The sequence below is a fragment of the Eucyclogobius newberryi genome, unplaced genomic scaffold (assembly GCF_026437365.1).
Source record: "Eucyclogobius newberryi isolate DKJ021-1_F unplaced genomic scaffold, fEucNew1.0.hap1 SCAF_3, whole genome shotgun sequence".
NCBI classification, from domain to species: Eukaryota; Metazoa; Chordata; class Actinopteri; order Gobiiformes; family Gobiidae; genus Eucyclogobius; species Eucyclogobius newberryi.
In genome coordinates, this window is record NW_027315945.1 from 40,779,474 (window position 1) to 40,804,910 (window position 25,437).

Genomic DNA, 25,437 nt, shown 5'->3' on the forward strand with positions numbered 1-25,437 from the left:
TAATAGTCGACTCATTACTTTTGGGGATCTAAGGATGAATGTAGACCTGAGCAGAATATCCTGCACCTGTCACTACATCTCGCTGTCTGTGCTGCAGGAGTAACACAGGAGTAAAACAGGAGTAAAACAGGAGTAAAAAAGAAGTAAAACAGGAGTAAAACAGGAGTAAAACAGGAGTAAAAAATAAGTAAAACAGGAGTAAAACAGGAGTAAAACAGGAGTAAAAAATAAGTAGTAAAACAGGAGTAAACAGGAGTAAAACAGGAGTAAAACAGGAGTTAAACAGGAGTAAAACAGGAGTAAAACATGAGTAAAACAGGAGTAAAACAGGAGTAAAAAAGATGTAAAACAGGAGTAAAACATGAATAAACAGGAGTAAAACAGGAGTAAAACAGGAGTAAAACAGGAGTAAAAAAGAAGTAAAACAGGAGTAAAACAGGAGTAAAACAGGAGTAAAAAATAAGTAGTAAAACAGGAGTAAAACAAGAGTAAAACAGGAGTAAAAAAGAAGTAAAACAGGAGTAAAACAGGAGTAAGCCGGCATCACCAGAGAGAGCGTGATGCGGCTGCCGCTCCTCAGCACTTTGTCCATGTTGCTCATGTGGATGTCCTCCCAGTGGATCCTCCAGAGCTGAGCCACCAGCTCCTTCTCCAGCCTCATCCTCCTGTAACACAAACACACACAGGGGGCGTGTCACACATGCAGGGGGCGTGTCACACCTGCAGGGAGCGTGCCACACCCGCAGGGGGCGTGTCACACCTGCAGGGAGCGTGCCACACCCGCAGGGGGCGTGTCACACCCGCGGGGTGCGTGTCACACATGTCCAGGTGTGTTACCTGTAGATGAAGACGGTGACAGTGAGGATCATGATGAAGATGAAGAACAGGATGATGGAGACGAGCTGATGGATCGTGATGGTCTCTGAGGACAGAAGAGCAGACAAGAAGTTACAAGCCAGAGTCCTGGTTTAGACCTGGTTTAGTTCTGGTTTAGTTCTGGTTTAGTCCTGGTTTAGGCCTGGTTTAGGCCTGGTTTAGACCTGGTTTAGTTCTGGTTTAGACCTGGTTTAGTCCTGGTTTAGTCCTGGTTTAGTCCTGGTTTAGTCCTGGTTTAGACCCGGTTTAGTCCTGGTTTAGTTCTGGTTTAGACCTGGTTTAAACCTGGTTTAGTCCTGGTTTAGTCCTGGTTTAGACCTGATTTAGACCTGGTTTAGTCCTGGTTTAGACCTGATTTAGACCTGTTTTAGAGCTGGTTTAGACCTGGTTTAGTTCTGGTTTAGACCTGGTTTAGACCTGGTTTAGTCCTGGTTTAGTCCTGGTTTAGACCTGGTTTAGACCTGGTTTAGTCCTGGTTTAGTCCTGGTTTAGACCTGGTTTAGACCTGGTTTAGTCCTGGTTTAGACCCGATTTAGACCCGGTTTAGTCCCGGTTTAGTCCTGGTTTAGTTCTGGTTTAGACCTGGTTTAGTCCTGGTTTAGACCTGATTTAGACCTGGTTTAGTCCTGGTTTAGTTCTGGTTTAGACCTGGTTTAGTCCTGGTTTAGTCCTGGTTTAGACCTGATTTAGACCTGGTTTAGTCCTGGTTTAGTCCTGGTTTAGTTCTGGTTTAGACCTGGTTTAGACCTGGTTTAGTCCTGGTTTAGACCCGATTTAGACCCGGTTTAGTCCCGGTTTAGTCCTGGTTTAGTCCTGGTTTAGACCTGATTTAGTCCTGGTTTAGTCCTGGTTTAGTTCTGGTTTAGACCTGGTTTAGTCCTGGTTTAGTCCTGGTTTAGACCTGGTTTAGACCTGGTTTAGACCTGGTTTAGACCTGGTTTAGTCCTGGTTTAGACCCGATTTAGACCTGGTTTAGTCCCGGTTTAGTCCTGGTTTAGTCCTGGTTTAGACTTGGTTTAGACCTGGTCCGGTTCCGGTCCAGTCCCGGTCCAGTTCAGGTCTAGTCCTGGTCCTCACTGGCTAGGCAGAGTGGGTTGTCATTCTTGAAGCCACAAAGCGGTACATCTCGAGGAGGGGCCCCTGAGAGCCAGTGCAGCTGTGTCCCAGGGACCAAGGCCAGAGTCTCGTCAAACCCAGTGAAGACCATCACAATCTGGACATAAACAGGACATGTTTTACCTGGTGCAGTTGTGTTTTACAGTTTTAAGATAAGATATTCCTTTATTGTCCACACATGTGGAAATTTCATTGTTGCAACGCAGTAGATCCAAAGGAAAAGAACAGAAAACTTATATTGGAAGTTTAAAAAACACTCTTAATAGAAGAACTCTTATAAACAAAACTCTTATAAACAAAAACTCCTATAGACAAAACCTCTCTTTTCTTAATAAAGAAAAAACAAGAATAAAATTAAAGCCGCAAGCGGCATCCAACGGCCCTCGCGGGCCGCCGGCCTTCCGACTCTGCGCTTTTGACTTGATAAAGATGGCGCCCTTATTGTGTCTTGAATAAAAAAAGAACTTGACAGACGGCGACACATTGGACATGGCCAATCCAGTGCAAATGAACACAAGTGTCAGTCAAATTTGCTGCGCCGCCGCACAGAGACCGTAGCACTTGGAATAAAAATATGGATACCTTTTGATGCCGCGCTTGTGTAGATGATATTTCCCAAAGTAAAGCTTGATCGAGCTATTGCCCACGGAGGAGTTTGTTAAAGTGTGAAGCGTAAATGTGAACATTTCAAGGATTTGGCGTTTTTCCCATTTGTGACAGTATATTTGCAGCTCCACGGCACAGAGACCGTACCACTTAAAATCAAAATATGGATAACTTTTGATGCCCCGTTTGTGTAGATGATTTTCCCCAAATATGAGCTTGATCGGGCAATCGCCCTAGGAGGAGTTCGTTAAAGTGTGAAGCGTAAAAATGTGGTGATTTTAGAGATTTCGCTGTTTTCCCATTTCTGACATATATTTGCGGGTCCGCCACACAGAGACCGTAGCACTTAGAATCAAAATATGGGTAAGTTTTGATGCCCCGCTTGTGTAGATGATATTCTCCAAATATGAACTTGATCGGACAATCGCCCTAGGAGGAGTTCATTAAAGTGTGAAGCGTAAAAATGTGGTGATTTGAGCGATTCTACGATTTTCCCATAAGGATAACATGGGATGTTTCTGTCAACGCTACGGTTACGCCGTACAAAATATGACTTTGGCTCTCATACTTTTATGATCAGGATGGCAAATTAGAATTTTGTTCAAAATATCATGTCATTTGGAAAAACTCTATTGTTTATAGGCCACTCTGAAGGCCAAATAGTCAGAATTCTGGGAAACGTTTGCGGCTCCGTCGCACAAAGACCGTAAAAGTTATCCTTAAAATTTGGATAACTTTAGATACACCACTTGTCTAGAGGACGTACACCGATTTTGAGGTTGGTGGGCAAAACGCACTAGGAGGACTTCGTTAAAGTGTAAAACATAAAAATGTGGTAATTTGAGAGATTTTGTGGTTTTCCCATAGGGATAACATGGGAGGTTTCTGTCATCGCTACGACTACGGCGTAAAAATTTAGGCATTTTTGTGATTGGCTTTTGTGATCGGGACGGCAAAATAGAATTTTGGGTAAAGTTTAGACAATTTTGGTAAAACTAATTTTTGACCTTCAATGTTAATTTAAAGGTCACTCTGTAGGGGGCGCTATCACTGCCATTTCAATTTTGTCAGCCTAAACTGGTCCAAACTAGAAAGTTTAACAACTGATTCAAATTTGGTCCTAATCGGACTGGTTTTGATCAAATGGGAGCAATTTTTAGACCTGCAATATTCCAAAATAAGTTGTCCAACTTTGCGGCTGCGCCGCACACAGACCGTAAAAGGTATCTCAAAAAATTGAATAACTTTAGATGCCCCACTTGTCCAGAGGACGTACGCCGATTTTGAAGTCGGTGGGCAAAACGCCCTAGGAGGAGTTCGTCAAAGTTTGACGTAAACAAAATGGCTAACTCAGCTTGTTTTCATTTTCAAAGGAAGATGGCGGCCATAGGGTAAGTTTGGGGGCGTGGCCACAATGTTTTTTTTTTGTTTATCCTCACGAGAGGAATGCGTGTCCCGAATTTCGTAGCTTTACGCCAAAGTTGACCTCGGGGCGTCTCCCATAGGCGCAATGTATTTTGACTTTTGTCGGTGGCGCTGTCGCGCCATTTTTTAACGAAAAAAAAAATGGCCCAGAAAAAATAAAATTTTTCACCGATTCTGAATTTTGGGCAAAGTTTGGTGAGTTTTTGAGCATGTTCAGGGGGTCAAATTAGAGATCAAAGCGCTGAAGAAGAACAAGAAAAATAATAATAATAATAATAATAATAATAATATTTTTAGCAAAAACAATATAGCCGTTTTTACTATAACAACAAATGATACATCGTTTGAAAGCTCTAAGCCTTCCCGATGCCGCCATGGGGTGGAATTATCATTACGAGCGCTTACGCGCTCGTCACTCCCTATTCCGTCGGGATGCCCCGCCCACTCCCCATAGACTTCCATTGATTTGAGCAGATACAAGCATGGCCCATGCCTGCGGCATGGATTCTCGCATACGGGACGATGCCAGGAGGGTTTTTGGAGGAATGCAGCGCTTCGCGCTGCTGTTGTCAACAATTAGTGAATGGGCTACGCCCATTCACTAATTGTTGACTATTTCTGTCATAGCAGGAGTAAGTATGCATGATCCATGCCTTCGGCATGGGCTAGTTCACTGTACTTGCCAGGGGCGACGGGGTACCAAACATGCGGGCTGCGCCCGCATGTTTGGTCAGACAGTTGCAACGCTGCCTTCGGCAGCGTTGCGGGAGCAATAGGCCCTCCCCCTGCTGGGGCTCGGGCCTAATAATAATAATAATAATATTTTTAGCAAAAACAATATAGCCGTTTCCACTATAACAACAAATTATACATCGTTTGAAAGCTCTAAGCCTTCCCGATGCCGCCATGGGGTGGAATCATCATTACGAGCGCTTACGCGCTCGTCACTCCCTATTCCGTCGGGATGCCCCGCCCACTCCCCATAGACTTCCATTGATTTGAGCAGATACAAGCATGGCCCATGCCTGCGGCATGGATTCTCGCGTACAGGACGATGCCAGGAGGGTTTTTGAAGGAATGCAGCGCTTCGCGCTGCTGTTGTCAACAATTAGTGAATGGGCTACGCCCATTCACTAATTGTTGACTATTTCTGTCATAGCAGGAGTAAGTATGCATGATCCATGCCTTCGGCATGGGCTAGTTCACTGTACTTGCCAGGGGCGACGGGGCACCAAACATGCGGGCTGCGCCCGCATGTTTGGTAAGACAGTTGCAACGCTGCCTTCGGCAGCGTTGCGGGAGCAATAGGCCCTCCGCCCTGCTGGGGCTCGGGCCTAATAATATTTTTAGCAAAAACAATATAGCCGTTTTTACTATAACAACAAATGATACATCGTTTGAAAGCTCTAAGCCTTCCCGATGCCGCCATGGGGTGGAATTATCATTACGAGCGCTTACGCGCTCGTCACTCCCTATTCCGTCGGGATGCCCCGCCCACTCCCCATAGACTTCCATTGATTTGAGCAGATACAAGCATGGCCCATGCCTGCGGCATGGATTCTCGCATACGGGACGATGCCAGGAGGGTTTTTGGAGGAATGCAGCGCTTCGCGCTGCTGTTGTCAACAATTAGTGAATGGGCTACGCCCATTCACTAATTGTTGACTATTTCTGTCATAGCAGGAGTAAGTATGCATGATCCATGCCTTCGGCATGGGCTAGTTCACTGTACTTGCCAGGGGCGACGGGGTACCAAACATGTTTGGTCAACATGTTTGGTCAGACAGTTGCAACGCTGCCTTCGGCAGCGTTGCGGGAGCAATAGGCCCTCCCCCTGCTGGGGCTCGGGCCTAATAAAACAAAAACAGCGTAAGACAAAATGATACTAACAATAATGGTAAAATAAACTCATTTTCATCAGTTATATGTACATGGGTATGTCAGTATTGCACATGGGTGTGACAGCATTGCACATGGGTATGTCAGTATTGTACATGGGTATGATAGTATTGCACATGGGTATGTCAGTATTGCACATGGGTATGACAGTATTGCACATGGGTATGACAGTATTGCACATGGGTATGACAGCATTGCACATGGGTATGTCAGTATTGCACATGGGTATGACAGTATTGCACATGGGTATGTTGGTATTGCACATGGGTGTGACAGTATTGCACATGGGTGTGACAGTATTGCACATGGGTGTGACAGTATTGTATATGATTATGACAGTATTGCACATGGGTGTGACAGTATTGCACATGGGTGTGACAGTATTGCACATGGGTGTGACAGTATTGTATATGATTATGACAGTATTGCACATGGGTGTGACAGTATTGCACATGGGTATGACAGTATTGCACATGACAGTGTTTGTTGTAGAGTGTGACAGCAGCAGAAGGAAAGACTGTGAAACGTCTCCTTCACACAGAGGGTGGATCAATCACTGAAGCCGCTCTCCAGAGTGGACAGAGTGTCCTGCAGGGGACAGAGTGTCCTGCAGGGGGTGAGACTCATGGTCCAGCATAGATGTGAGTTTAGCCAGGACCCTCCTGTCCCCCACCTCCTGCACCGAGTCTAGAGCACAGCCCAGGACGGAGCTGGACTTCTTGATGACTTTGTCCAGCTTCCTCCTCTCCCTCTCTGTGATGCTGCTGCTCCAGCAGGCCACACCTACAGGAGCTGATGCCACCACAGAGTCGTAGAAGGTCTTCAGGAGTGGCCCTGTCACTCCAAAAGACCTGAGTCTCCTCAGGAGGTGGAGCTGACTCTGGCTCTTCCTGTACAGTCTGTGTTATGAGTCCAGTTTGTGGTTCAGATGAACACCAGGTCACTCTCTCAATGTCCCGTCCCTGTTCACTGGTGAGTCCACCACCAGCTCCTTGGTCTTCCCCGCGTTGATGAGGAGGTGCTCTACAGTTGTGTCTTACAGTTTTACAGTTTTACAGTTGTGTTTTACAGTTGTGTCTTACAGTTGTGTCTTACAGTTTTACAGTTGTGTTTTACAGTTTTACAGTTGTGTCTTACAGTTGTGTCTTACAGTTTTACAGTTGTGTCTTACAGTTGTGTCTTACAGTTGTGTCTTACAGTTTTACAGTTGTGTCTTACAGTTGTGTCTTACAGTTTTACAGTTGTGTTTTACAGTTTACAGTTGTGTCTTACAGTTTTACAGTTGTGTCTTACAGTTTTACAGTTGTGTTTTACAGTTTTACAGTTGTGTCTTATAGTTTTACAGTTGTGTTTTACAGTTTTACAGTTGTGTCTTACAGTTTACAGCTGTGTCTTACAGTTTTACAGTTGTGTTTTACAGTTTACAGTTGTGTCTTACAGTTTTACAGTTGTGTTTTACAGTTTTACAGTTGTGTCTTACAGTTTTACAGTTGTGTTTCACAGTTTTACAGTTGTGTTTTACAGTTGTGTCTTACAGTTTTACAGTTGTGTTTCACAGTTTTACAGTTGTGTCTTACAGTTGTGTCTTACAGTTTTACAGTTGTGTCTTACAGTTTTACAGTTGTGTCTTACAGTTTTACAGTTGTGTTTCACAGTTTTACAGTTGTGTCTTACAGTTGTGTTTTACAGTTTTACAGTTGTGTTTCACAGTTTTACAGTTGTGTCTTACAGTTGTGTCTTACAGTTGTGTCTTACAGCTTTACAGTTGTGTCTTACAGCTGTGTCTTACAGTTTTACAGTTGTGTCTTACAGTTTTACAGTTGTGTTTCACAGTTTTACAGTTGTGTCTTACAGTTGTGTTTTACAGTTTTACAGTTGTGTTTCACAGTTTTACAGTTGTGTCTTACAGTTGTGTCTTACAGTTTTACAGTTGTGTCTTACAGTTTTACAGTTGTGTTTCACAGTTTTACAGTTGTGTCTTACAGTTGTGTCTTACAGTTTTACAGTTGTGTCTTACAGTTTTACAGTTGTGTTTTACAGTTTTACAGTTGTGTCTTATAGTTTTACAGTTGTGTTTTACAGTTTTACAGTTGTGTCTTACAGTTTACAGCTGTGTCTTACAGTTTTACAGTTGTGTCTTATAGTTTTACAGTTGTGTTTCACAGTTTTACAGTTGTGTCTTACAGTTGTGTCTTACAGTTTTACAGTTGTGTCTTACAGTTTTACAGTTGTGTTTCACAGTTTTACAGTTGTGTCTTACAGTTGTGTCTTACAGTTTTACAGTTGTGATTTACTGTTTTACAGTTGTGTCTTACAGTTGTACAGTTGTGTCTTACCTGGTAGACGGAGGAGTTGGTGTCGCTCAGGTCCCACAGAGCAAAGTCCATCTCTCTGTCTCCGTTCTCGTCCAGATGCAGAGCTCCAGTGACTCCTGAAACAAAAGAAACAAAAGCAGGATAATATAACTCAACTGGAGATTCACGGTTTTAGAAAGAAATCTTCAAAATGATGATTCACAAACTTTGAAGCTTTACTCTTTTAGAGACTGTTGTGACAAAATAATGTGACTCTAGTTTATTTGTACAACAGAAAAGAACCAGTGATGACAGAGATGAACTCTCAAGAGCTGCACTGCCACCTCAGACTCTCCAGAGCTGCACTGCCACCTCAGACTCTCCAGAGCTGCACTGCCACCTCAGACTCTCCAGAGCTGCACTGCCACCTCAGACTCTCCAGAGCTGCACTGCCACCTCAGACTCTCCAGAGCTGCACTGCCACCTCAGACTCTCCAGAGCTGCACTGCCACCTCAGACTCTCCAGAGCTGCACTGCCACCTCAGACTCTCCAGAGCTGCACTGCCACCTCAGACTCTCCAGAGCTGCACTGCCACCTCAGACTCTCCAGAGCTGCACTGCCACCTCAGACTCTCCAGAGCTGCACTGCCACCTCAGACTCTCCAGAGCTGCACTGCCACCTCAGACACAGAATTCATTTAAGATGTGTTCAGATGCTCCTCACTGTTTATCGGTTATTGACCACTGTCTGTCCCAGTGTTTGTCCAGTGATTGTCTGTCCCACTGTCTGTCCCAGTGTTTGTCCAGTGTTCGTCTGTCCCAGTGTTTGTCCAGTGTTTGTCTGTCCCAGTGTTTGTCTGTCCCAGTGTTTGTCCAGTGTTTGTCTGTCCCAGTGTTTGTCCAGTGATTGTCTGTCCCAGTGTTTGTCCAGTGATTGTCCGTCCCAGTGTTCGTCCGTCCCAGTGTTCGTCCGTCCCAGTGTTCGTCCGTCCCAGTGATTGTCCGTCCCAGTGTTTGTCTGTCCCAGTGTTCGTCTGTCCCAGTGTTCGTCTGTCCCAGTGATTGTCCGTCCCAGTGATTGTCCGTCCCAGTGATTGTCCGTCCCAGTGTTCGTCTGTCCCAGTGTTTGTCTGTCCCAGTGTTTGTCCGTCCCAGTGTTTGTCCGTCCCGCTGTTTGTCTGTCCCAGTGTTTGTCTGTCCCAGTGTTTGTCTGTCCTAGTGTTTGTCCGTCCCAGTGTCCTTCCGTCCCGCTGTTTGTCTGTCCCAGTGTTTGTCCGTCCCAGTGTTTGTCTGTCCCAGTGTTTGTCTGTCCCAGTGTTTGTCTGTCCTAGTGTTTGTCCGTCCCAGTGTCCTTCCGTCCCGCTGTTTGTCTGTCCCAGTGTTTGTCCGTCCCAGTGTTTGTCTGTCCCAGTGTTTGTCTGTCCCAGTGTTTGTCCGTCCCAGTGTTTGTCTGTCCCAGTGTTTGTCTGTCCCAGTGTTTGTCCGTCCCAGTGTTTGTCCGTCCCAGTGTCCTTCCGTCCCGCTGTGTGTCTGTCCCAGTGTTTGTCTGTCCCAGTGTTCGCGCTCTCGTTTCCCGTGGGACTCGCTGCAGCTCATATTTCACCCGTTATTGCGAGGCGTGAAAGCAGAAGTGATCACATGACTGATTTATCCACGACCTTTGACCCCTGCTGCGGTCGTTAGGCGTGTCACTTCCTGGAAACGCTGCTGTGCCATAAAGGACAAAGCAAAGTATTTATGACCACAATAAGCCAAATGACATTTGCACCAATCAGGTCGCAGATAGAGGTGATTTGACCCCGCCCCCTGTGATGAGTTTATCAAATCAGATCAAACTCACAGCTGCGCCTCAAATGTCACGAGAAAACATTTCAATAAAGACAATAAAGCGTTTAGTCTGATAAAAGTCACAGTACACCATACCTGGTTTAGACATGGTTTAGTCCTGGTTTAGACCTGGTTTAGTCCTGGTTTAGACCTGGTTTTGACCTGGTTTAGTCCTGGTTTAGACCTGGTTTAGTCCTGGTTTAGTCCTGGTTTAGACCTGGTTTAGTCCTGGTTTGGACCTGGTTTAGTCCTGGTTTAGTCCTGGTTTAGACCTGGTTTAGTCCTGGTTTAGACCTGGTTTAGTCCTGGTTTACAGCTGGTTTAGGGCTGGTTTAGTCCTGGTTTAGACCTGGTTTAGAACTGGTTTAGTCCTGGTTTAGTCCTGGTTTAGACCTGGTTTAGAGCTGGTTTAGAGCTGGTTTAGACCTAGTTTAGTCCTGGTTTAGTCCTGGTTTAGACCTGGTTTAGACCTGGTTTAGTCCTGGTTTAGTCCTGGTTTAGACCTGGTTTAGACCTGGTTTAGACCTGGTTTAGTCCTGGTTTAGACCTGGTTTAAACCTGGTTTAGTCCTGGTTTAGACCTGGTTTAGACCTGTTTAAGTCCTGGTTTAGACCTGGTTTAGACCTTGTTTAGTCCTGGTTTGGACCTGGTTTAGTCCTGGTTTAGACATGGTTTAGACCTGGTTTAGTCCTGGTTTAGACCTGGTTTGGACCTGGTTTAGTCCTGGTTTAGTCCTGGTTTAGACCTGGTTTAGTCCTGGTTTAGACCTGGTTTAGACCTGGTTTAAACCTAGTTTAGACCTAGTTTAGTCTTGGTTTAGACCTGGTTTAGAGCTAGTTTGGAGCTGGTTTAGACCTAGTTTAGTCCTGGTTTAGTCCTGGTTTAGTCCTGGTTTAAACCTAGTTTAGACCTAGTTTAGTCTTGGTTTAGACCTGGTTTAGAGCTAGTTTGGAGCTGGTTTAGACCTAGTTTAGTCCTGGTTTAGTCCTGGTTTAGTCCTGGTTTAAACCTAGTTTAGACCTAGTTTAGACCTGGTTTAGACCTGGTTTGGACCTGGTTTAGACCTAGTTTAGTATTGGTTTAGTCCTGGTTTAGTCCTGGTTTAGAGCTGGTTTAGTCCTGGTTTAGTCCTGGTTTAGTCCTGGTTTAGACCTGGTTTAGTCCTGGTTTAGCACTAGTTTTGTCCTGGTTTAGAACTGGTTTAGTCCTGGTTTAGACCTGTTTTTTTCCTGGTTTAGACCTGGTTTGGTCATGGTTTAGTGCTGGTTTAGTCCTGGTTTAGACCTGGTTTAGACCTGGTTTAGACCTGGTTTAGTCCTGGTTTAGTGCTGGTTTAGTCCTGGTTTGGACCTGGTTTGGACCTGGTTTAGTCCTGGTTTAGACCTGGTTTAGTCCTGGTATAGACCTGGTTTTGACCTGGTTTGGTCCTGGTATAGACCTGGTTTGGACCTGGTTTAGTCCTGGTTTAGTCCTGGTTAAGAGCTGGTTTAGTACTGGTTTAGTCCTGGTTTAGTCCTGGTTTAGAACTGGTTTAGTCCTTAGTCCTGGTTTAGACCTGGTTTAGTCCTGGTTTAGTCCTGGTTTAGACCTGGTTTGGACCTGGTTTAGTCCTGGTTTAGACCTAGTTTAGTCTTGGTCTAGTCCTGGTTTAGTCCTGGTTTAGTCCTGGTTTAGTCCTGGTTTAGACCTATTTTAGTCCTGGTTTAGTCCTGGTTTAGAGCTGGTTTAGACCTGGTTTGGACCTGGTTTAGTCCTGGTTTAGACCTGGTTTAGTCCTGGTTTAGTCCTGGTTTAGTCCTGGTTTAGAGCTGGTTTTGAGCTGGTTTAGAGCTGGTTTAGAGCTGGTTTAGTCCTGGATTAGTCCTGGTTTAGAGCTGGTTTAGAGCTGGTTTAGTACTGGTTTAGTCCTGGTTTAGTCCTGGTTTAGTCCTGGTTTAGAGCTGGTTTAGAGCTGGTTTAGAGCTGGTTTAGTACTGGTTTAGTCCTGGTTTAGTCCTGGATTAGTCCTGGTTTAGAGCTGGTTTAGAGCTGGTTTAGTTTTTAGTCCTGGTTTAGTCCTGGTTTAGTCCTGGTTTAGTCCTGGTTTAGTCCTGGTTTAGAGCTGGTTTAGAGCTGGTTTAGTCCTGGTTTAGACCTGGTTTAGTCCTGGTTTAGAACTGGTTTGGACCTGGTTTAGTCCTGGTTTAGTCCTGGTTTAGACCTGGTTTAGTCCTGGTTTAGTCCTGGTTTAGTCCTGGTTTAGTACTGGTTTAGTCCTGGTTTAGACCTGGTTTAGACCTGGTTTAGACCTGGTTTGGTCCTGGTTTAGTTCTGATTTAGACCTGGATTAGTCCTGGTTTAGACCTGGTTTGACCTGGTTTAGTCCTGGTTTAGACCTGGTTTAGACCTGGTTTAGTCTTGGTTTAGACCTGGTTTAGACCTGGTTTAGTCCTGGTTTAGACATGGTTTAAACCTGGTTTGGATCAGGTTTAGTCCTGGTTTAGACCTGGTTTAGACCTGGTTTAGTCCTGGTTTAGACCTGGTTTATTCCTGGTTTAGTCCTGGTGTACAGCTGGTTTAGGGCTGGTTTAGTCCTGGTTTAGACCTGGTTTAGAGCTGGTTTAGAGCTGGTTTAGTCCTGGTTTAGTCCTGGTTTAGACCTAGTTTAGACCTAGTTTAGTCTTGGTTTAGAGCTGGTTTAGACCTGGTTTAGTCCTGGTTTAGTGCTGGTTTAGTCCTGGTTTGGACCTGGTTTGGACCTGGTTTAGTCCTGGTTTAGACCTGGTTTAGTCCTGGTATAGACCTGGTTTGGACCTGGTTTAGTCCTGGTTTAGTCCTGGTTTAGTCCTGGTTAAGAGCTGGTTTAGTACTGGTTTAGTCCTGGTTTAGTCCTGGTTTAGAACTGGTTTAGTCCTTAGTCCTGGTTTAGACCTGGTTTAGTCCTGGTTTAGTCCTGGTTTAGACCTGGTTTGGACCTGGTTTAGTCCTGGTTTAGACCTAGTTTAGTCTTGGTTTAGTCCTGGTTTAGTCCTGGTTTAGTCCTGGTTTAGTCCTGGTTTAGACCTGGTTTAGTCCTGGTTTAGTCCTGGTTTAGAACTGGTTTAGTCCTGGTTTAGACCTATTTTAGTCCTGGTTTAGTCCTGGTTTAGAGCTGGTTTAGACCTGGTTTGGACCTGGTTTAGTCCTGGTTTGGACCTGGTTTAGTCCTGGTTTAGTCCTGGTTTAGTCCTGGTTTTGAGCTGGTTTAGTTCTGGTTTTGTCCTGGTTTAGTCCTGGTTTAGAGCTGGTTTAGAGCTGGTTTAGAGCTGGTTTAGTCCTGGATTAGTCCTGGTTTAGAGCTGGTTTACAGCTGGTTTAGTACTGGTTTAGTCCTGGTTTAGTCCTGGTTTAGTCCTGGTTTAGAACTGCTTTAGTCTTTAGTCCTGGTTTAGTCCTGGTTTAGTCCTGGTTTAGTCCTGGTTTAGTCCTGGTTTAGACGTAGTTTAGAGCTGGTTTAGAGCTGGTTTAGTCCTGGTTTAGACCTGGTTTAGTCCTGGTTTAGAGCTGGTTTAGTCCTGGATTAGTCCTGGTTTAGAGCTGGTTTAGAGCTGGTTTAGTACTGGTTTAGTCCTGGTTTAGTCCTGGTTTAGAACTGCTTTAGTCTTTAGTCCTGGTTTAGTCCTGGTTTAGTCCTGGTTTAGTCCTGGTTTAGTCCTGGTTTAGTCCTGGTTTAGTCCTGGTTTAGAGCTGGTTTAGAGCTGGTTTAGTCCTGGTTTAGACCTGGTTTAGTCCTGGTTTAGAACTGGTTTGGACCTGGTTTAGTCCTGGTTTAGTCCTGGTTTAGTCCTGGTTTAGTACTGGTTTAGTCCTGGTTTAGACCTGGTTTAGACCTGGTTTAGACCTGGTTTGGTCCTGGTTTAGTTCTGATTTAGACCTGGATTAGTCCTGGTTTAGACCTGGTTTGACCTGGTTTAGTCTTGGTTTAGACCTGGTTTAGACCTGGTTTAGTCCTGGTTTAGACCTGGTTTGGATCAGGTTTAGTCCTGGTTTAGACCTGGTTTAGACCTGGTTTAGTCCTGGTTTAGACATGGTTTAAACCTGGTTTGGATCAGGTTTAGTCCTGGTGTACAGCTGGTTTAGGGCTGGTTTAGTCCTGGTTTAGACCTGGTTTAGAGCTGGTTTAGAGCTGGTTTAGACCTAGTTTAGTCCTGGTTTAGTCCTGGTTTAGACCTGGTTTAGACCTGGTTTGGACCTGGTTTAGAACTAGTTTAGTCTTGGTTTAGAGCTGGTTTAGACCTGGTTTGGACCTGGTTTAGTCCTGGTTTAGACCTGGTTTAGACCTGGTTTGGACCTGGTTTAGACCTAGTTTAGTCTTGGTTTAGTCCTGGTTTAGTCCTGGTTTAGTCCTGGTTTAGACCTGGTTTGGACCTGGTTTAGTCCTGGTTTGGACCTGGTTTAGTCCTGGTTTAGACCTGGTTTTGACCTGGTTTAGAACTGGTTTAGTCCTGGTTTAGACCTGGTTTGGTCCTGGTATAGACCTGGTTTAGACCTGGTTTGGTCCTGGTTTAGTCCTGGTTTAGTCCTGGTTTAGAACTGGTTTGGAACTGGTTTAGTCCTTTAGTCCTGGTTTAGACCTGGTTTAGTCCTGGTTTAGTCCTGGTTTAGAGCTGGTTTAGTCCTGGTTTAGAGCTGGTTTAGTCCTGGTTTAGTCCTGGTTTAGTCCTGGTTTAGTCCTGGTTTAGAGCTGGTTTAGAGCTGGTTTAGTCCTGGTTTAGTCCTGGTTTAGTCCAAGTTTAGACCTGGTTTAGTCCTGGTTTAGACCTGGTTTAGTCCTGGTTTAGTCCTGGTTTAGAGCTGGTTTAGACCTGGTTTAGTCCTGGTTTAGTCCTGGTTTAGTCCTGGTTTAGAGCTGGTTTGGACCTGGTTTAGTCCTGGTTTAGTCCTGGTTTAGTCCTGGTTTAGACCTGGTTTAGTCCTGGTTTAGTCCTGGTTTAGACCTGGTTTAGTCCGGGTTTAGTCCTGGTTTAGTCCTGGTTTAGAGCTGGTTTGTAGCTGGTTTAGACCTGGTTTAGTCCTGGTTTAGACCTGGTTTAGTCCGGGTTTAGTCCTGGTTTAGTCCTGGTTTAGAGCTGGTTTTTGAGCTGGTTTAGTCCTGGTTTAGTCCTGGTTTAGTCCTGGTTTAGTCCTGGTTTAGTCCTGGTTTAGAGCTGGTTTAGTCCTGGTTTAGAGCTGGTTTAGAGCTGGTTTAGTCCTGGTTTAGACCTGGTTTAGTCCTGGTTTAGTCCTGGTTTAGTCCTGGTTTAGTCCTGGTTTAGACCTGGTTTTGACCTGGTTTAGAGCTGGTTTAGAGCTGGTTTAGTCCTGGTTTAGTCCTGGTTTTGTCCTGGTTTTGTCCTGGTTTAGTCCTGGTTTAGTCCTGGTTTAGAACTGGTTTAGTCCTGGTTAAGACCTGGTTTGGACCTGGTTTAGTCCTGGTTTAGACCTGGTTTGGTCCTGGTATAGACCTGGTTTAGACCTGGTTTAGTCCTAGTTTAGTCCTGGTTTAGTCCTGGTTTAGAACTGGTTTGGAACTGGTTTAGTCTTTAGTCCTGGTTTAGACCTGGTTTAGTCCTGGTTTAGTCCTGGTTTAGAACTGGTTTGGAACTGGTTTAGTCTTTAGTCCTGGTTTAGACCTGGTTTAGTCCTGGTTTAGTCCTGGTTTAGTCCTGGTTTAGACCTGGTTTAGTCCTGGTTTAGTCCTGGTTTAGTCCTGGTTTAGTACTGGTTTAGTCCTGGTTTAGACCTGGTTTAGTCCTGGTTTAGACCTGGTTTAGTCCTGGTTTAGTCCTGGTTTAGTCCTGGTTTAGTACTGGTTTAGTCCTGGTTTAGACCTGGTTTAGACCTGGTTTAGACCTGGTTTAGACCTGGTTTGGACCTGGTTTAGAACTAGTTTAGTCTTGGTTTAGAGCTGGTTTAGACCTGGTTTGGACCTGGTTTAGTCCTGGTTTAGACCTGGTTTAGACCTGGTTTGGACCTGGTTTAGACCTAGTTTAGTCTTGGTTTAGTCCTGGTTTAGTCCTGGTTTAGGCCTGGTTTAGACCTGGTTTAGTCCTGGTTTAGACCTGGTTTAGTCCTGGTTTAGACCTGGTTTGGACCTGGTTTAGTCCTGGTTTGGACCTGGTTTAGCCCTGGTTTAGACCTGGTTTTGACCTGGTTTAGAACTGGTTTAGTCCTGGTTTAGACCTGGTTTGGTCCTGGTATAGACCTGGTTTAGACCTGGTTTGGTCCTGGTTTAGTCCTGGTTTAGTCCTGGTTTAGAACTGGTTTGGAACTGGTTTAGTCCTTTAGTCCTGGTTTAGACCTGGTTTAGTCCTGGTTTAGTCCTGGTTTAGAGCTGGTTTAGTCCTGGTTTAGAGCTGGTTTAGTCCTGGTTTAGTCCTGGTTTAGTCCTGGTTTAGTCCTGGTTTAGAGCTGGTTTAGAGCTGGTTTAGTCCTGGTTTAGTCCTGGTTTAGTCCAAGTTTAGACCTGGTTTAGTCCTGGTTTAGACCTGGTTTAGTCCTGGTTTAGTCCTGGTTTAGAGCTGGTTTAGACCTGGTTTAGTCCTGGTTTAGTCCTGGTTTAGTCCTGGTTTAGAGCTGGTTTGGACCTGGTTTAGTCCTGGTTTAGTCCTGGTTTAGTCCTGGTTTAGACCTGGTTTAGTCCTGGTTTAGTCCTGGTTTAGACCTGGTTTAGAGCTGGTTTGTAGCTGGTTTAGACCTGGTTTAGTCCTGGTTTAGACCTGGTTTAGTCCGGGTTTAGTCCTGGTTTAGTCCTGGTTTAGAGCTGGTTTAGAGCTGGTTTAGTCCTGGTTTAGTCCTGGTTTAGTCCTGGTTTAGAGCTGGTTTAGTCCTGGTTTAGAGCTGGTTTAGAGCTGGTTTAGTCCTGGTTTAGACCTGGTTTAGTCCTGGTTTAGTCCTGGTTTAGACCTGGTTTAGTCCTGGTTTAGTCCTGGTTTAGTCCTGGTTTAGTCCTGGTTTAGACCTGGTTTTGACCTGGTTTAGAGCTGGTTTAGAGCTGGTTTAGTCCTGGTTTAGTCCTGGTTTTGTCCTGGTTTTGTCCTGGTTTAGTCCTGGTTTAGTCCTGGTTTAGAACTGGTTTAGTCCTGGTTAAGACCTGGTTTAGTCCTGGTTTAGACTTGGTTTAGACCTGGTTTAGTCCTGGTTTAGACCTGGTTTGGACCTGGTTTAGTCCTGGTTTAGACCTGGTTTGGTCCTGGTATAGACCTGGTTTAGACCTGGTTTAGTCCTAGTTTAGTCCTGGTTTAGTCCTGGTTTAGAACTGGTTTGGAACTGGTTTAGTCTTTAGTCCTGGTTTAGACCTGGTTTAGTCCTGGTTTAGTCCTGGTTTAGAACTGGTTTGGAACTGGTTTAGTCTTTAGTCCTGGTTTAGACCTGGTTTAGTCCTGGTTTAGTCCTGGTTTAGTCCTGGTTTAGACCTGGTTTAGTCCTGGTTTAGACCTGGTTTAGTCCTGGTTTAGACCTGGTTTAGTCCTGGTTTAGTCCTGGTTTAGTCCTGGTTTAGTACTGGTTTAGTCCTGGTTTAGACCTGGTTTAGACCTGGTTTAGACCTGGTTTGGTCCTGGTTTAGTTCTGATTTAGACCTGGATTAGTCCTGGTTTAGACCTGGTTTGACCTGGTTTAGTCCTGGTTTAGACCTGGTTTAGACCTGGTTTAGGGCTGGTTTAGTCCTGGTTTAGACCTGGTTTAGACCTGGGTTAGTCCTGGTTTAGAGCTGGTTTAGACCTGGTTTGGACCTGGTTTGGACCTGGTTTAGACCTAGTTTAGTCTTGGTTTAGTCCTGGTTTAGTCCTGGTTTAGACCTGGTTTAGACCTGGTTTAGTCCTGGTTTAGACCTGGTTTAGTCCTGGTTTAGACCTGGTTTGGACCTGGTTTAGTCCTGGTTTGGACCTGGTTTAGTCCTGGTTTAGACCTGGTTTTGACCTGGTTTAGTCCTGGTTTAGTCCTGGTTTAGTCCTGGTTTAGAACTGGTTTGGAACTGGTTTAGTCCTTTAGTCCTGGTTTAGACCTGGTTTAGTCCTGGTTTAGTCCTGGTTTAGACCTGGTTTGGACCTGGTTTAGTCCTGGTTTAGAGCTGGTTTAGTCCTGGTTTAGACCTGGTTTAGTCCTGGTTTAGTCCTGGTTTAGAGCTGGTTTAGAGCTGGTTTAGTCCTGGTTTAGTCCTGGTTTAGTCCTGGTTTAGTCCTGGTTTAGTCCTGGTTTAGAGCTGGTTTAGAGCTGGTTTAGTCCTTGTTTAGTCCTGGTTTAGTCCAAGTTTAGACCTGGTTTAGTCCTGGTTTAGACCTGGTTTAGTCCTGGTTTAGTCCTGGTTTAGAGCTGGTTTAGACCTGGTTTAGTCCTGGTTTAGTCCTGGTTTAGTCCTGGTTTAGAGCTGGTTTAGACCTGGTTTAGTCCTGGTTTAGTCCTGGTTTAGTCCTGGTTTAGTCCTGGTTTAGACCTGGTTTAGTCCTGGTTTAGTCCTGGTTTAGACGTAGTTTAGAGCTGGTTTAGTCCTGGTTTAGTCCTGGTTTAGTCCTGGTTTAGAGCTGGTTTATAGCTGGTTTAGACCTGGTTTAGTCCTGGTTTAGACCTGGTTTAGTCCTGGTTTAGTCCTGGTTTAGTCCTGGTTTAGAGCTGGTTTAGAGCTGGTTTAGTCCTGGTTTAGTCCTGGTTTAGTCCTGGTTTAGAGCTGGTTTAGTCCTGGTTTAGTCCTGGTTTAGACCTGGTTTAGTCCTGGTTTAGTCCTGGTTTAGTCCTGGTTTAGACCTGGTTTTGACCTGGTTTAGAGCTGGTTTAGAGCTGGTTTAGTCCTGGTTTAGTCCTGGTTTTGTCCTGGTTTAGTCCTGGTTTAGTCCTGGTTTAGTCCTGGTTTAGTCCTGGTTTTGTCCTGGTTTAGTCCTGGTTTAGTCCTGGTTAAGACCTGGCTTAGTCCTGGTTTAGACTTGGTTTAGACCTGGTTTAGTCCTGGTATAGACCTGGTTTAGAGCTGGTTTGGACCTAGTTTAGTCCTGGTTTAGTCCTGGTTTAGACCTAGTTTAGACCTAGTTTAGACCTAGTTTAGTCTTGGTTTAGAGCTGGTTTAGACCTGGTTTGGACCTGGTTTAGACCTAGTTTAGTCTTGGTTTAGTCCTGGTTTAGTCCTGGTTTAGACCTGGTTTAGACCTGGTTTAGTCCTGGTTTAGACCTGGTTTAGTCCTGGTTTAGACCTGGTTTGGACCTGGTTTAGTCCTGGTTTGGACCTGGTTTAGTCCTGGTTTAGTCCTGGTTTGGACCTGGTTTGGTCCTGGTATAGACCTGGTTTAGACCTGGTTTAGTCCTGGTTTAGTCCTGGTTTAGTCCTGGTTTAGAACTGGTTTGGAACTGGTTTAGTCCTTTAGTCCTGGTTTAGACCTGGTTTAGTCCTGGTTTAGTCCTGGTTTAGACCTGGTTTGGACCTGGTTTAGTCCTGGTTTAGAGCTGGTTTAGTCCTGGTTTAGACCTGGTTTAGTCCTGGTTTAGTCCTGGTTTAGAGCTGGTTTAGAGCTGGTTTAGTCCTGGTTTAGTCCTGGTTTAGTCCTGGTTTAGTCCTGGTTTAGTCCTGGTTTAGAGCTGGTTTAGTCCTTGTTTAGTCCTGGTTTAGTCCAAGTTTAGACCTGGTTTAGTCCTGGTTTAGACCTGGTTTAGTCCTGGTTTAGTCCTGGTTTAGAGCTGGTTTAGACCTGGTTTAGTCCTGGTTTAGTCCTGGTTTAGTCCTGGTTTAGAGCTGGTTTAGACCTGGTTTAGACCTGGTTTAGTCCTGGTTTAGTCCTGGTTTAGACGTAGTTTAGAGCTGGTTTAGAGCTGGTTTATAGCTGGTTTAGACCTGGTTTAGTCCTGGTTTAGACCTGGTTTAGTCCTGGTTTAGTCCTGGTTTAGTCCTGGTTTAGAGCTGGTTTAGAGCTGGTTTAGTCCTGGTTTAGTCCTGGTTTAGTCCTGGTTTAGAGCTGGTTTAGTCCTGGTTTAGAGCTGGTTTAGAGCTGGTTTAGTCCTGGTTTAGACCTGGTTTAGTCCTGGTTTAGTCCTGGTTTAGACCTGGTTTAGTCCTGGTTTAGTCCTGGTTTAGTCCTGGTTTAGACCTGGTTTTGACCTGGTTTAGAGCTGGTTTAGAGCTGGTTTAGTCCTGGTTTAGTCCTGGTTTTGTCCTGGTTTAGTCCTGGTTTAGTCCTGGTTTAGTCCTGGTTTAGAACTGGTTTAGTCCTGGTTAAGACCTGGCTTAGTCCTGGTTTAGACTTGGTTTAGACCTGGTTTAGTCCTGGTATAGACCTGGTTTAGAGCTGGTTTGGACCTAGTTTAGTCCTGGTTTAGTCCTGGTTTAGACCTAGTTTAGACCTAGTTTAGACGTAGTTTAGTCTTGGTTTAGAGCTGGTTTGGACCTGGTTTAGTCCTGGTTTAGACCTGGTTTAGACCTGGTTTGGACCTGGTTTAGACCTAGTTTAGTCTTGGTTTAGTCCTGGTTTAGACCTGGTTTAGTCCTGGTTTAGTCCTGGTTTAGTCCTGGTTTAGAACTGGTTTAGTCCTGGTTAAGACCTGGTTTAGTCCTGGTTTAGACTTGGTTTAGACCTGGTTTAGACCTGGTTTAGACCTGGTTTAGACCTGGTTCAGACCTGGTTTAGACCTGGTTTAGTCCTGGTTTACAGCTGGTTTAGGGCTGGTTTAGTCCTGGTTTAGACCTGGTTTAGTCCTGGTTTACAGCTGGTTTAGGGCTGGTTTAGTCCTGGTTTAGTCCTGGTTTAGACCTGGTTTAGAGCTGGTTTAGAGCTGGTTTAGACCTAGTTTAGTCCTGGTTTAGTCTTGGTTTAGTCCTGGTTTAGTCCTGGTTTAGAGCTGGTTTAGTCCTGGTTTAGACCTGGTTTAGTCCTGGTTTAGTCCTGGTTTAGTCCTGGTTTAGAACTGGTTTAGTCCTGGTTAAGACCTGGTTTAGTCCTGGTTTAGACTTGGTTTAAACCTGGTTTAGTCCTGGTATGGACCTGGTTTAGTCGTGGTTTAGTACTGGTTTAGTCCTGGTTTAGACCTGGTTTAGACCTGGTTTAGTCCTGGTTTAGACCTGGTTTAGACCTGGTTTAGTCCTGGTTTAGACCTGGTTTAGTCCTGGTTTAGTCCTGGTTTAGACCTGGTTTTGACCTGGTTTAGAGCTGGTTTAGAGCTGGTTTAGTCCTGGTTTAGTCTTGGTTTTGTCCTGGTTTAGTCCTGGTTTAGTCCTGGTTTAGTCCTGGTTTAGAACTGGTTTAGTCCTGGTTAAGACCTGGTTTAGTCCTGGTTTAGACTTGGTTTAGACCTGGTTTATTCCTGGTATAGACCTGGTTTAGACCTGGTTTAGACCTGGTTTAGACATGGTTTAAACCTGGTTTAGATCAGGTTTAGTCCTGGTTTAGACCTGGTTTAGTCCTGGTTTACAGCTGGTTTAGTCCTGGTTTAGACCTGGTTTAGAGCTGGTTTAGAGCTGGTTTAGACCTAGTTTAGTCCTGGTTTAGTCCTGGTTTAGACCTAGTTTAGACCTAGTTTAGATGTAGTTTAGTCTTGGTTTAGAGCTGGTTTGGACCTGGTTTAGACCTGGTTTGGACCTGGTTTAGACCTAGTTTAGTCTTGGTTTAGTCCTGGTTTAGTCCTGGTTTAGACCTGGTTTAGTCCTGGTTTAGTCCTGGTTTAGAGCTGGTTTAGTCCTGGTTTAGACCTGGTTTAGTCCTGGTTTAGTCCTGGTATAGACCTGGTTTAGTCCTGGTTTAGTCCTGGTTTAGACCTGGTTTAGACCTGGTTTAGTCCTGGTTTAGACCTGGTTTAGACCTGGTTTAGACCTGGTTTTTACCTGGTTTAGTCCTGGTTTAGTCCTGGTTTAGACCTGGTTTAGACCTGGTTTAGACCTGGTTTAGTCCTGGTTTAGAACTGGTTTAGTCCTGGTTTAGACCTGTTTTTTTCCTGGTTTAGACCTGGTTTGGTCCTGGTTTAGTCCTGGTTTAGACCTTGTTTAGTCCTGGTATAGATCTGGTTTTGACCTGGTTTGGTCCTGGTATAGACCTGGTTTAGACCTAGTTTAGTCCTGGTTTAGTCCTGGTTTAGTCCTGGTTAAGAGCTGGTTTAGAACTTGTTTAGTCCTGGTTTAGTCCTGGTTTAGAACTGGTTTAGTCCTTAGTCCTGGTTTAGACCTGGTTTAGTCCTGGTTTAGACCTGGTTTGGACCTGGTTTAGTCCTGGTTTAGACCTAGTTTAGTCTTGGTTTAGTCCTGGTTTAGTCATGGTTTAGTCCTGGTTTAGAACTGGTTTAGTCCTGGTTTAGACCTATTTTAGTCCTGGTTTAGACCTGGTTTGGACCTGGTTTAGTCCTGGTTTAGAGCTGGTTTAGTCGTGGTTTAGTCCTGGTTTAGTCCTGGTTTAGACCTGGTTTAGTCCTGGTTTAGTCCTGGTTTAGAACTGGTTTAGTCCTGGTTTAGACCTATTTTAGTCCTGGTTTAGTCCTGGTTTAGAGCTGGTTTAGACCTGGTTTGGACCTGGTTTAGTCCTGGTTTAATCCTGGTTTAGTCCTGGTTTAGAGCTGGTTTTGAGCTGGTTTAGTCCTGGTTTAGACCTATTTTAGTCCTGGTTTAGTCCTGGTTTAGACCTGGTTTAGTCCTGGTTTAATCCTGGTTTAGTCCTGGTTTAGAGCTGGTTTAGAGCTGGTTTAGTCCTGGTTTGGACCTGGTTTAGTCCTGGATTAGTCCTGGTTTAGAGCTGGTTTAGAGCTGGTTTAGTCCTGGTTTAGTCCTGGTTTAGACGTAGTTTAGAGCTGGTTTAGAGCTGGTTTAGTCCTGGTTTAGTCCTGGTTTAGACCTGGTTTAGACCTGGTTTGGACCTAGTTTAGTCCGGGTTTAGTCCTGGTTTTAGTCCTGGTATAGACCTGGTTTAGTCCTGGTTTAGTCCTGGTTTAGACCTGGTTTAGACTTGGTTTAGTCCTGGTTTAGTCCTGGTTTGGACCTGGTTTAGTCCTGGTTAAGACCTGGTTTAGTCCTGGTTTAGTCCTGGTTTTGAACTGGTTTAGTCCTGGTTTAGACCTGGTTTGGACCTGGTTTAGTCTTGGTTTGGACCTGGTTTAGAACTGGTTTGGACCTGGTTTAGTCCTGGTTTAGTCCTGGTTTAGACCTGGTTTAGACCTGGTTTAGTCCTGGTTTAGATATGGTTTAAACCTGGTTTAGATCAGGTTTAGTCCTGGTTTAGTCCTGGTTTAGACCTGGTTTAGAACTGGTTTAGTCCTGGTTTAGTCCTGGTTTAGTCCTGGTTTAGAGCTGGTTTAGTCCTGGTTTAGACCTGGTTTAGTCCTGGTTTAGTCCTGGTTTAGTCCTGTTTTAGAACTGGTTTAGTCCTGGTTAAGACCTGGTTTAGTCCTGGTTTAGACTTGGTATAGACCTGGTTTAGTCCTGGTTTAGTACTGGTTTAGTCCTGGTTTAGACCTGGTTTAGACATGGTTTAAACCTGGTTTAGGGCTGGTTTAGTCCTGGTTTAGACCTGGTTTAGAACTGGTTTAGTCCTGGTTTAGTCCTGGTTTAGACATGGTTTAGAGCTGGTTTAGAGCTGGTTTAGACCTGGTTTAGTCCTGGTTTAGTCTTGGTTTAGTCCTGGTTTAGAGCTGGTTTAGTCCTGGTTTAGACCTGGTTTAGACCTGGTTTAGACCTGGTTTAGTCCTGGTTTGGACCTGGTTTGGACCTGGTTTAGTTCTGGTTTAGACCTGGTTTAGTCCTGGTATAGACCTGGTTTAGACCTGGTTTAGTCCTGGTTTAGTCCTGGTTTAGTCCTGGTTAAGAACTGGTTTAGTCCTTAGTCCTGGTTTAGACCTGGTTTAGTCCTGGTTTAGTCCTGGTTTAGACCTGGTTTGGACCTGGTTTAGTCCTGGTTTAGACCTAGTTTAGTCTTTGTTTAGTCCTGGTTTAGTCCTGGTTTAGAGCTGGTTTAGTCGTGGTTTAGTCCTGGTTTAGTCCTGGTTTAGACCTGGTTTAGTCCTGGTTTAGTCCTGGTTTAGAACTGGTTTAGTCCTGGTTTAGACCTATTTTAGTCCTGGTTTAGACCTGGTTTGGACCTGGTTTAGTCTTGGTTTAGTCCTGGTTTAGTCCTGGTTTAGACCTGGTTTAGTCGTGGTTTAGAACTGGTTTAGTCCTGGTTTAGTCCTGGTTTAGAACTGGTTTAGTCCTGGTTTAGTCCTGGTTTAGAACTGGTTTAGACCTGGTTTAGTCCTGGTTTAGTCCTGGTTTAGAGCTGGTTTAGACCTGGTTTGGACCTGGTTTAGTCCTGGTTTAGACCTGGTTTTGTCCTGGTTTAGTCCTGGTATAGAGCTGGTTTAGAGCTGGTTTAGAGCTGGTTTAGACCTGGTTTGGACCTGGTTTAGTCCTGGTTTGGACCTGGTTTAGTCCTGGTTTAGCGCTGGTTTAGTCCTGGATTAGTCCTGGTTTAGAGCTGGTTTAGAGCTGGTTTAGTACTGGTTTAGTCCTGGTTTAGTCCTGGTTTAGAACTGCTTTAGTCCTGGTTTAGTCCTGGTTTAGTCCTGGTTTAGTCCTGGTTTAGTCCTGGTTTAGACGTAGTTTAGAGCTGGTTTAGAGCTGGTTTAGTCCTGGTTTAGACCTGGTTTAGTCCTGGTTTAGAACTGGTTTGGACCTGGTTTTGTCCTGGTTTAGTCCTGGTTTAGACCTGGTTTAGACCTGGTTTAGTCCTGGTTTAGAACTGGTTTGGACCTAGTTTAGTCCGGGTTTAGTCCTGGTTTTAGTCCTGGTATAGACCTGGTTTAGTCCTGGTTTAGTCCTGGTTTAGACCTGGTTTAGACTTGGTTTAGTCCTGTTTTAGTCCTGGTTTGGACCTGTTTTAGTCCTGGTTAAGACCTGGTTTAGACCTGGTTTAGACCTGGTTTAGTCCTGGTTTAGTCCTGGTTTAGACCTGGTTTGGACCTGTTTTAGTCCTGGTTAAGACCTGGTTTAGACCTGGTTTAGACCTGGTTTAGTCCTGGTTTAGTCCTGGTTTAGACCTGGTTTGGACCTGGTTTAGAACTGGTTTGGACCTGGTTTAGTCCTGGTTTAGTCCTGGTTTAGACCTGGTTTAGTCCTGGTTTAGACCTGGTTTAGACCTGGTTTAGTCCTGGTTTAGACCTGGTTTAGTCCTGGTTTACAGCTGGTTTAGTCCTGGTTTAGTCCTGGTTTAGTCCTGGTTTAGTACTGGTTTAGTCCTGGTTTAGACCTGGTTTAGACCTGGTTTAGACCTGGTTTGGTCCTGGTTTAGTTCTGATTTAGACCTGGATTAGTCCTGGTTTAGACCTGGTTTGACCTGGTTTAGTCCTGGTTTAGACCTGGTTTAGACCTGGTTTAGTCCTGGTTTAGACATGGTTTAAACCTGGTTTGGATCAGGTTTAGTCCTGGTGTACAGCTGGTTTAGGGCTGGTTTAGTCCTGGTTTAGA

The 25,437-nt window shown here is 44.8% G+C and overlaps 1 protein-coding gene across 1 annotated transcript in view; it reads right to left on the reverse strand.

The window, feature by feature from the left end:
* The window catches only part of npr1b (natriuretic peptide receptor 1b), a 149,002-nt gene that overhangs the window by 41,589 nt on the left and 81,976 nt on the right, over positions 1–25,437 (reverse strand). Inside the window, exons 5-8 of the mRNA XM_072461371.1 lie at positions 8,259–8,353; positions 1,954–2,089; positions 838–922; positions 548–665 (exon numbers count right to left, since the gene is read on the reverse strand). Coding sequence (XP_072317472.1) covers positions 548–665; positions 838–922; positions 1,954–2,089; positions 8,259–8,353 — 434 coding nt within the window. The remainder of the gene's footprint in view (positions 1–547; positions 666–837; positions 923–1,953; positions 2,090–8,258; positions 8,354–25,437) is intronic.